Source organism: Urocampus carinirostris, chromosome 8 (genome assembly GCF_059441175.1).
Source record: "Urocampus carinirostris isolate Australia breed hairy pipefish chromosome 8, RoL_Ucar_1.0, whole genome shotgun sequence".
Lineage (NCBI taxonomy): Eukaryota > Metazoa > Chordata > Actinopteri > Syngnathiformes > Syngnathidae > Urocampus > Urocampus carinirostris.
In genome coordinates this window covers 9,003,230-9,015,136 of record NC_142356.1, presented here as the reverse complement: position 1 = coordinate 9,015,136, position 11,907 = coordinate 9,003,230, and the positions used below count along the sequence as shown (strand labels likewise).

Genomic DNA, 11,907 nt, shown 5'->3' with positions numbered 1-11,907 from the left:
TGTGTTGCTGTTGTCTTTATGCTTTATATGTGCATAGATTATCTCCATCATCGGTTGTGGTTTATATTCTTGTTTTAGTTTCCCCTGACATTATTTTCGCTCTAGTTATGTTTATGAAATACAGTGAACCCTCACTTATCCCAGGATAGGCAAAATATGTGAAATAGAAAATGTATATTATCATTTCTTATTTATTTTACTGTTATAAAAGTCAAAACTCCTTTACACTGAAACCCAAGATGAAACCTTTACCGCACAATTTGACAAATACAAGTACTCTACAAAGTTGTTTTTAAACAAATAACTAATGTACTGTAAAGTTTATCCATCAATGTGAACTGAAATCAGTGTTCAGAATACGGAACAATACGATGCAAATTAGTGAAGTAGGAAGAGAGTGAAAAGTTTCCTGCATTCTATTTACTTAATTGTTCAGACTTTTTTTGTATTTGCTTTTGTTTGAAGAAGCCCAAACAAATAAACAAAAACCGTATCATGTTCATTCAGATCAGGAAACAAAAACAGAACAATTTTCCCATGAAAACAGGGACCGTATTACTCTATAAACTAAGCGGAAGACAATGGATGGATGGATGGATGGACTACAAATATGGCCGCCTTATCCCCAGAGCCTGGCCCCAGCCAGTGTCCGACTTCCAGGTGGGAAGCTAGCGACGGAGCACAAGTTCGATGCCGGAGACCCATGCTCCAACATAGGTGAGTCACAAACATTTTAAAATACTATTTAGAATCTATATACTTACAGTACCGTTCAAACGAAGCCTCCTTCTTATTGTTCTTGTTCCAAATGGTCAGAAGTTGGTTACTATGTTTTAAATAATAGCAAATGGATGCCATACCTAATTAGCCTCTCTTCTAGCTATGAGGGAGCTTCTATATTTTAAATTAAAACAAGTTAGCATAGCGTTTGCCAAAGAAATCATTTAAGATTATTAATTTGTGAAGTTGGTTTTCAATGAAACGGTTGTACTGGTTTTTGGGAGAGAATGCTAATAATGTGCATGTCGAAATGCAGCTTCCACTTAATTAACTTTCCGTTAGTTTGCGTTTCAAAGTTAAATTGCACTACATTGAGGTGTTGTGTTCTTAAATGAGCTGTAAATGACAATTACCTGTCAACAATATCAATCATGCTATTTACTCTATTAAGTTGGATACAAAAAAAAAAAAAAGTTGGATACACAGGAATCCCTCGGTTATCGCGGTTAACGGGCACCAAAAACCACCAGCGAAAAGTGAAAATCCGCGAAGTAGCGACGCCCCTTCAGAAATGCTTAAAAAATTATTTTATTTTATTATTAATATTTTTAGACCTGCGAACGTGGAACCACGAAGCAAAAATGCTTAAAGAAAAAAAAAAAAATATATATATATATATAATATATATTTGTTTTTATTTTTATTTTTTTTAAGCATTTTTTTTTTATTTTTTATTTAATTATTATTATTTCTTAAACCTGCGAAGCTCTGAACCTGTGAACGTGGAACCACGAAATAGCGAGGTCCCACTGTAGTGCGTAAATGATTTAAAGTCATGTTTCCAAAGTTTTAGGTTTCACCTTTTGTTGAATCCGACAAGGTTCTTCAAATGTCTATTAAAGCATTGAATATTTCATCAAAAATCATTCTTTCAAACATTTTAAAAAGTGTTCACACACAAAAAAGGATTTTATTTTTGAATTGTCAGAAGTCTATAAAATAATATTAACAAGTAACTTGTTAAGCGGCTGCCATAATGGATTACAAGTGACAATGGCATTCTGCCAACATTTTGACATAAAAAAAAACGCTACATGTTCACCCGCTGTCTTTTATTACAACCAAAACACAGTCTGTCTCCAGAATATTAAAACACTAACATGCTTGTTAGAAAACGGAAGTTTGATTGGATCGTTTTCCAAGATAGTTGTATACTAAAATACGAGCTTTGAGTCAATATTTTCTGTATGTTGTTTGTTTGAAAAATAAAGTTGTAGATTGGAAAAAATATCAGTAGGTGTTTTGACGTGAAGAAAAGCGGTAGTCTAACTCGTAATACGGTGAGAATGCAATAGAGAAACATACAAATACAAACAGATGCGCATACTTGACAATTTTAGATAGGGGTTTTGAAGACTAGACACAAGAAAAAGTTGGGGGTAAATATCAACATAGTGTTTTTTGAAAGACATCAGATCCCAGGGTTACCAAGAATTTGATTTTACTTCTCTCACTCAGCCACAAACGAACCGGTTATGTTTTGAAGGTTTTTTTAGGTTCAATCATCCATCCATCCAATATCTGCACCGCTTATCCTCAGTAGGGTTGCGGGGGTGTTGGAGCCTATCCCAGCTATCTCCAGGCAGTGGGCAGGGGACACCCTGAACTGGTTGCCGGTCGCAGGGCACACAGGGACAGACAACTCACTCGCTCATTCACACCTAGGGAAGATTTGGACCGGCCAATTATCCTGACATGCATGTTTTTGGAATGTGGGAGGAAACCGGAGTGCCCGGAGGAAACCCACGCAACCCACGGGGAGAACATGCAAACTCCACACAGGAAGTTTGAGATCATGACCTCAGAACTGTGCCGCACACGTGCTAACCACTGCGCCGCCGTGCTGCCCTGTTTCAATCATATTACAATTCAATTTATTTGGTCCCCTGAGAGAAATTTGTTTTTTACCAACTTACCAGGGACGGTTGGGGGAATGTCAGTGCTGACGCAACACCAAACCTGCTTAGCTCCTCGAGATCGGGCGTTCTGAGGCTGGTATGACCGTAAACATGTCAGTTCTTCGAGGTGAATCGGCTTGTTTGGTATATGAAGTAGTTTCCAAACTATGTATCACGGGTTCGTAAAGTCAAGTCATGTTTATTTGTGACACGCTTAATCACAAGAAGTCTCAAAGGGTTGCACAGACCACAGATTATTGCAAACTACAGACTTTTGATACACCATCCCCTGATCTAAAACCTCCATGGGGGCAAGGAAAAACTCAAAAACCTCAACATGAGGAAAATGAAGAAACCTTGAGAAGGGACCCCACATGAGGTAACCCCCCTTCCAATATGACCAGGCTGCAACAGATGTTGCAATTACAAATATTATACGGATATTGTCTACATGAAATATTGGTTATTCATAAACTAAGGAATACAAGTGTGTTTTAAGCCTAGATTTAAAGAGTAAAGGTGCTTGAAATTCTTGAAAATGCTTGAAATTTAATGTTGTGTTCTCAAGGTCTGTAAAATGCTTGGATTTCATGAGTAGTGCTTGAAATTCTTGCTATTGACATATTTATTTGCAGTCTGACTTTATAGATCACGCATTAAAGCAAGTTTTTTTTTAGTCCGTGGAAATGACGCTGAACCACCTGCTCTCTCGTCTTGTTATTATGGCGTTGTCATGTGAAGTGTCACCGCCCCCTACTGGTCTCACCCTAGAGGACAGTTATGTTTAGAAAACCGACTCTTTTGGCTGGGCTCAATAAGAACAGCTCTTTCAGCCCCAAACGGCTCCTTAGATTTTTTTAATGTTCTAATATCAATAACAATTAAACTTAATGCACCATTTGTTTTAGTCATAAATCATTTCATATGTTTTGCAGCTAATCACAGAAAAATATTAACAGATCTACAAAAATCATGTCTAAAATACAAAGCAATTTTAGTTTTTTTACACAGTGAACAGATTTAAAGTAACCCAAAATCCCTGAAAATGCAAAACAATCAAAGGGGTGGATTTGGCTAAAATGACCATTCCCAATTGTGCACAAATGAAATATGCAAATTTGGGTTTGCTTCGAGCTTGTCATCCCGGGCTGGGTTTTAATACCCACAAGCCGGGTCGGTTCAGGCTGGATTTGTTTTGGGCCCGATCCTACCTCTAGTACGTTTTAACTTATAAAGTACGCAGATTGATTTGTAGTTGCATCTTGCATTATAGCTTGTAATCCAATATGGTGGCCTCTTAAAAAGTCATAGTTAAAATTTTGTGTTTTCAAGGATTGAAAAGTGCTTGAAATTTTGGCAAAGTGCTTTTAAATGCTTGAAACTGTTGCCAATGTTTCTCAACAAGTTTGCTTTAAAATGATGCGGACACTCCCTGGTGGCTTCGCTTTGCCATTGCATTTCTTCTACCCTCGTGATTAACGGCAGCTGGTATTAGTTTGTACGGCATTATCCTATGAAGCGCCATCGTCCCCTTTAAGTCGTGTTTAATAGGACTGGTGCATCTTCACCTAAACAGGGCACTAATGTGAAATAGTGCAAGGATTATGTATCAATTCTGCATATTTATTAAAGTGCAAAAAACTCTTGCAACTGAAAATGTAAGTTACATATTACTGTCATTTTAGTGTATATTTGGGATTTACTCAAGCAGACTGACTCCCTATTTGTGTGTGTGTGAGTGTGTGTGTGAATGGGTAAGTGTGAAGCACATTGTAAAGCGCTTTGGGAGGTCTTCATTGACTTGAAAAGCGTTATATAAATGCAGACCATTTACCATCTAAAAATCATATGTTCTGATAAATGCACATGCAAGATTAAAAATTGCATATGTAAATCACACATGATCCACACCCATTTTTTTATTTTAATGGAACTGCAGAAATTGGAAAATTGTCTCCAAAGGTCCTTAAAAGTGCTTGAATTTGGCCATGGAAGATGAGTACAATCCCTGCTCTCGGAAGCCTCTAAAGAATACCCAAATCTTTTATCCTGCAAGATGTACAACTGACTAGTTGTGCAGTTAAATATGCAGTAATGTATAACTCATTATTAAATAAACAGAAGTATATTTCTCTTTTTTTCCTTTGTAGGTTTCAAGATGTCCAAGAATCTGACAGTCTTTGTGGATGGAACAACCAATGTTCATAAGAATATTTGTAGCGCTAATGCTCCAAATACTCCATGTTTCTTTAAAGAACCGACTATGTCCAATAGCTACACATCTACCGCTGATGGCAGAGAATTTTTCTGCAAAAGTTTTACCAGGCCTTCAAATCTTGTTAATGCGTGCGTCAGCCATATTAAGGACAAGGCTGCAAATGTGCCATCTGGTAGGAGTCAAAGGAAGAAAAGCAGCAGATTTTCAATTGCAGGTGGCGTATTAGTAAATGGGGCCACTCGTGAGGCTAGCGTTAAGTCAAACTCTGAGCAAGCAGCAAAAGATTCTACCCTGCCCGTGACAAACAGCAGAAACGACAAAAAGAGGTAGGCCTGAATTCATTTGTGTCCTTCTCGAATTGTTCCTGCGTTTAAAATAAAATTGAGATGAGGCCACCTCCTGTTTTCTTTTGGTACTGCTTGTAACAATTTCATTTTTTTCTGAAATCTTTTCTTCTCCAGGCGCCAAAAAAGGATTAAGATACGTCATAATAGCGACAATATGAAAGACATACAACTGAGGTAAATCACTCAAGTTAGTAAAACCATAGTTTTTATATTTGTTGCTGCAACGTAGAATGGGGGTAAGTCATGCACTCGTTTTTTGATCGTAGCTTATTTTACTGTCACAAAAATCGGCCAAATGACAACTTGTATTTAAAACTCTTAAATCCGGCCAGTCGAAGACACTACTGTTTATCTAAAATCAGAATAATTAATAGTAGAGTTGCATTGAAGCCAGTTAATCTAAAGTACTATACAATAGACTGCTCAATGTTTGAACAATTTTCATCTCATGTTACGGTTTACCCATAGGAATCAAACATGAAATTTCAGAATGTTAGCCATGCTAACTTGTTCATGCATTTACAGCAAGGGTAAATGGCCAGACACGGTTTTCGCAGGCTGCATGCCCTGCATGTTTTCGGAGTTTCTCTGCTCCAATACAGCTTATTTCATCACCTTCTAACAAGCTGAAATTGGCATCACCTCCCAAAACATGCAGTGTTCTCATTTGCCCGCGTCCCTGCTTCCTAGACGCATCATTTTTGCTGGGGACGCATAGTCTCAAATCAACGTGCGTCCCTGGGACGCAACTTTTTTGACACAAAATTCTCATTATTACCCGAATACATTTTTTTAATTAATTTTTTAATTTACCACACTCCAAACTTTTCGTCAGGCAGATCCGGCAGATGTTGTTTTTGGTGAAAAGTCCGTCTCTTTTTAGAGAACCGGCTTTTTCAGCTCAACTCATTCAAGAGAGCTGGCTCTCAAACGGCTCACTTGCTTTGATGCATTATATTACGAATTATTGTGTTGTATAAAGAAATTAAGAAAAAAAGGAAGTATAAAAGGAGAAAATGAAAAAAAGACAGGTTTGTGGTTATCGCTTTAATCGGTATATTATCAACAATAATTTGATGATTAAAACTGAATGATTATATAGATTTTTATTATATATTTGTCACCGATTTACAATTTCAACCTCGATAACACTAAATTTTGGGGAGCCATAGATGTCTGTTGGGACCCATAGATTTTTGAGCATGCGAGTCCCCGGGACTCATGACTTTTCAGAGGTAAAATGAACACTGAACATGCAGGAGATGCTGCTCTCAAGGACCGAGTTTGGCCAGCCCTGATTTACAGTATAACATTTACAGTTATACCAATTGTCGGTTAATTTAGCACATTAGTAATCAGTCAACTTTTATAGAGGAACTGAATCCTTGCATGAAAGTAAACCAACATTACTGCCGTTGATGGAGGAAGACTGGGAACAAGAATGTGACGCCATCTTGAAAACGAGATCTGCGGTCCAACCTCATGGTAAATAATATTTCCTGTTTTTGTACCTTGTAATTCTACATTGCGGCTTCGTCTAACTTGGGCAATTGTGACGTATGAATTATTTGGTTTCCTCAAACTAACTATGTTAGTTTCTGTATTTGTCTTTTTTCATATAAATTGGCTGATTTAAGACTGATATAACTTAGGTTACAAGGCGGTTTGCATTTGCCGTGTGTCTTTTTTTTGATAATGCTGATGAAAATTCCTTAAAGATTTTAATAATGATGGATTTCACTTGTTTTTGTTATATTTTGTGTTTCTAGGTCGAGAAGATGAACTCACGTGTATTTTTAAGGATTTAGCACTGAGATATGAGGATCTGCCTGACACCTACTACACTCCTGCCATACACCACCCACATCCGCTTCGACTGGCCTTTTGTAGTACCACCTCTGAGCCTGAGCAGTTTGCAGATGCTGATGAGTAAATCTTTGTTCTGAAGTTACCACGATTGACTACAATTGTTGTTTACTCCTAATGGCAATTACGAAGGTTGTTTCTGAGAATATATTATTTTAATTGTTTGTATCTGTTTTTGATTTTTCACTGTATCTTTATAAACGGGACTATGTCCACTGTCAAAATACAACTTATGTACTGTATTTTCTTGGCAGTGGGATCTGACCTACTTTTGCAAGAACCCAGTAAAAAAGTTCTCTAGTTGTCCGTATTTGTCGTAGCGATGACAGTGTTAGACCACAAGATGGTAGACTTGTTGCAGTTTTATTGGTTTTGTTATTCCTGTGAAGCATTAGGAGTTGAATGAGTTCATTTCCAAGGACTCCCTTGCTCCCTGACTGTATTTTCCCCTCGAGGTCCATTCACGAAGCATTTAATGAAGGCAGGGCTACTATTATCGAGCCAATTATAGCTGTCTTTACGGCTAACCTTTTGTTTCTGAATTTGTCATGATGTAAAAGGGTGAAAACCATGGCCGTGTGCTCTTCAAACGCACTAGTCTTAATGCTTTGTCCAAACACTACGTTAGCAATATTTTCCCTGACATTATGCTGATCGTCTTTTCTCTTTTTCTCTTTTTTTTTTAAAAATAACTTTATTTCTCATACGCACTTTGACAGAGGGTTGATTCATCCAACATACAACACAAACAAAAAATATATACAATTAACATACCCATAAATATCAAAAGAAACTACACCAAAAAATGTTAATAAAAGAAATGAAATATAAGGTTTAGACATCAAGTAAAAATTGTGTGATAAGCTTCCATTTTTTTCTCGAATTGATCTAGTTTCAGTTTCTCTGTTTTTAAAGTCTTTATTACATGTTTACCCGAGGGGCTATGTCCAATCCAGTTGCATACAATGTTTCACAACGTTGATTTCAATGACAACAAAGACTATTAAATTATTTGAATTTGAGCGTATTTAATTAAGCAAAGCAATTGAATTCTCACATTAATGTTTAAAAAAAACATAAACCAAAAAAAAACTAATGTATCTGTACTTATCAATGTCATGAAAAATGTAATTAGACAAATCATGCAGGGAGGCCAAACTTTATTTTAACTCTGGGTCTACATGTTAGAAAATGAGTAAATTAACAGCATAAAAAGAGTGCCCTAGCTGGAGGACTGGGGTCTTTTTGGAGGCTCACTATTAAATTATGATTCAGTGATGTAAGATTATTATAAAAAGATTGAGGGTTGTTTTTCTTCAATAATTTGATTTACTTCATTGAGACTTAGGCTGCGTCCCATTCTTCGCACTTTCACTCGCTATGTGCCCTAGTCACTCGGTTTGCGCGTTCACGTGAAAATGGGGTGTGTCCCGATACTCTCAAGACCGAGGCAGAAGTGCCCTCAAACCATGTCGTAACCACTTCAAGACCGAGGGGGCTCTCGACCTCACTTGGCAGCGAAGTGACTACCCAGAAGGCTTTACGAATTCTCAATATCAACAAACATGCCCGGAAAGGAACCGCACAAATGTAAGTAGTTTTCCACAACCACGCATGTATTTGCAACAAAATGTATTGAGATATCTTAGTTAGACGTAAATGCAATAGAAAATCGTATTTTCGCGTTAAAACACGAACATTGCAAAATCGCTACTTTACGAAGTGCACTAATCTACCAAGGGAGCTGGCAAAAAAATCTTCACGCTACAAACTGTAAAGTAGGATAACTGTGCAGAAAATCACGGTTCAGCCCATCCCTGTTTTTATCTTAAACGAGTCGTCCTTTTACATCTACTGTACATGGCCAGTCGCTAAAGGAGCATAGTCAGAATACCGTTCTGGACATAAGCGCTTGTTTACTGCACACAATTTCGGGTGTCGTGTTTTATTTACAATATGATTCTGTCATGTGAGATCAGAATGCATTAGTTTTCATCATGCATTATGAGTAATGTCTCCGAATTTCACGTGGAAATACAGTTGAAACAAACTACTATCACATAGTCCACTGCCTTCTCTGTAAACACATATTAAGTAAACTAATTACCTTCATAAAATGTTGTCCAAATGTGGAGACAATTCTAAAGCATATGTGATGCTGGCCAATAGAAGGCTCATACAGCCATAAGAATAACATGTCAATTTTGTGTATCTATTCACTATCAAATAATTATCCAGAACACATCCTATAATTTCCTGTCTCACATCAACTTGCTGAGCATCCTATACTCAGTTGTTTTTGTACAATACATCAGCATTAAGTAATTCTTGTTTTTTCCACCCAACCTAAAGGCCACTGTAGAACGTCCCGTGGAAGAGCTGGTCACCATCACAGCTACCACGCCATCCACACCACCGGGCACGTCGTTGGCACCTTCTAATCCGGCGCCAAACCCCAAATCACCCAGAAAAAAAAGGAAGCACGATACACTCCTTGACTTTTTGAAAGTGGAGTCTGCCGGAGTGAGGAAAACGCTCGAAGAAACTGTGGCCAAAACTGAGCGGTTCCTGTCCTTTTTGGGAAGCTCGTGGACAAATTTCCAGAACAGTGACATCTCTGCAATGTTTCCCTTTGTTTTATAAAAGGAAAATATTGTTTTTTTTATTAAGAACTCAATGAAGTTCCAGTTTGTGTTTTCCAGCTTCATGGAAGTATTGGTATATTTTTGTTAAAATTTGTGACACATTATTTACTATTATGTATTTTGGCCCAATGTGAGTTTGTTTTTCTGAAAGTAAACTATTATTTAAGCTGGAGTGATTTGTAGTTGTTTTCTGTCCAACAGTCACATAGTTCACACACAGTATCTCACATCATTATGAAATAAACCACCAAGGTGTTACTCAAAATGAAGATGTTTATTGAATAGTAATGCAGAAAAGCACATAATGCAAATGTGGGTCTGACTTAAAGAGCCTAAATATGGCTTTTGGGCAATTTATTCCATATTAACTGTGGACAATTCTTTGTACGGTGGACCTGGGAACCCTGAAGACCCGTGACACCACACGGTAGGACAGAGCGTGGGCCAGCCAGTACACGTAGATCAGGACCTCCAGCCATGGCCCTGTTCCCTCTTTAGCAGCTCATGCAGGGCCCACATAACCTTCTTGCTCAACCTTAAGTCCTGAATGAGTTCTGACTCCACATCCAACTATAAGCACAGGATGGGAACATTCCTGTCCAACCTGTCCACGCTTATGGGACAGCCACTCTGGAACACAATAGATAACAAACAATTTAGACATAAATGTGGGCATAGAAAAGAAAAAGACCGCTTTAACTGTGATGTAAGCATCATGAAAAAATGTTGAAATGACCTTTTTTATATCCAATGACAACTCTTTTGAATTAAATTCCTTATGAACTAAGGTTTTTGGGTCGTACAGGGAAGTTTGGTGACGATATTATGTCAGCTTAAGGGTCAGGTGGACTGTTCTTGTGTTTGTTTACTTTTCGTCATGTCACACATTCAAGACCCCTACTATATGTCATAAAATGGCATTAAGATACTAATAAATAGATTGCCATTTATGTCTACACAAACATAGGGTATTATGTGAACGTGCATTGTATGTTAACTCTTACTGTATTTGACCGAACGGGTCATTTTTTTTAATGAGTGTACGTACCTTGTAAAGATGAATCAGCACTCTATAGCGCCGAAGCTGTCTTCAGTATAGCACATTTCTCCTCCGTTGATTGGAGACACGGAAAAGATGATGAGCTTTCAGGCAATCGGTAATAACACAGCTGTAGCGGGCATTTTTAACGTTGCACGAACTCTCCAACTGACACACTACAGGTTGAGACTCGAGTTGTTTACATGTGACGTAGCCCTATACGTCACTAAGGTCTACAGCCAATTAATATTACCGCCATCTCCTGGACAGGGGTGGAACCTTGCAAGTCTTGTCCAAACCATCTCCTCTTTGCACTCCACTCGCGGAGGGCACTCCTCTAACGAGGGACCTCACTGGAGGGTTCTCAGGGCCGAGTGAGAGAAATGGGATTGGGCCATAGTCTCTCCAGCGTGTCCCGGGTCGCCTCCTGCCAGTGGGGCATCCTTATCAGATGCCCAAGCCACCTCAACTGGCTCCTCTCAATGCGGAGGAGCAGTGGGTCTACACATAGTCCCTCCCGGATGACTGAGCTTCTCACCTTATCTATAAGGGAGAGCCCAGCAGCCCTGCTGAGGAAACTCATTTCAGCCACTTGTATCCGGGATCGTGTTCTTTCGTTCATAACCCACAGTTCTTGGCCATAGGTGAGGGAAGGAATGTAGATCGACCAGTAGATTGAGAGCTTTGCCTGTCGGCTCAGCTCCCTCTTCACCATGACGGACCGGTACAGGATCCAAAAGGAAAATGATCAATTACCAAATATCTATATTGTAGAAGATTATGACCAAAACACTAGTGTTATGTTGTATTGGCATTAAAAGTTGAGTATTTTTACTGGTATTTCGAAAAAATTATGTCAAACATCCCCAGTATACAGTGGTGGGCCAGTAAGGGCTTCTCTGCTGGCCTTTAATATCTGAATGTGATGTCAATTGCATTTTGTCCGTGAATACTTATTAAATGTATCAAATTGTCTGTCAGCGTCCTTCCATTCCTTTCCCCCTCGCTGTGCTGTGTCCAGATGTGTGCTTTTATATTTAAGCATTTCAACCATTATTTGTTACCAGGGTCAGAAATCTCCCCGGAAGCCTTCACAGTCAGTTCTGCAGGCCCC

At 38.5% G+C, this 11,907-nt stretch overlaps 1 protein-coding gene and 2 long non-coding RNA genes across 3 annotated transcripts; 2 read left to right on the top strand and 1 right to left on the bottom strand.

Annotated features, from left to right (window-relative positions):
* Window positions 1–581: 581 nt before the first annotated feature.
* LOC148360646 (uncharacterized) lies at window positions 582–7,338 on the top strand. The gene is made up of 5 exons (XM_088342907.1): window positions 582–717; window positions 4,829–5,222; window positions 5,358–5,417; window positions 6,616–6,728; window positions 7,013–7,338. The coding sequence occupies exons 1-5, from the start codon at window positions 582–584 to the stop codon at window positions 7,174–7,176; spliced, it is 867 nt and encodes a 288-aa protein (XP_088199033.1). The 3' UTR covers window positions 7,177–7,338.
* Window positions 7,339–8,445: 1,107 nt separating this feature from the next.
* Window positions 8,446–9,926, top strand: LOC148360645 (uncharacterized). The gene is made up of 2 exons (XR_015851194.1): window positions 8,446–8,699; window positions 9,462–9,926. It is a non-coding gene; the product is annotated as an uncharacterized LOC148360645 (long non-coding RNA).
* Window positions 9,927–10,009: 83 nt separating this feature from the next.
* LOC148360644 (uncharacterized) lies at window positions 10,010–11,084 on the bottom strand. Its single transcript, XR_015851193.1, has 2 exons — window positions 10,803–11,084; window positions 10,010–10,384 (listed from the first exon to the last, which is right to left on the bottom strand). It is a non-coding gene; the product is annotated as an uncharacterized LOC148360644 (long non-coding RNA).
* Between the last annotated feature and the right edge of the window lie 823 nt (window positions 11,085–11,907).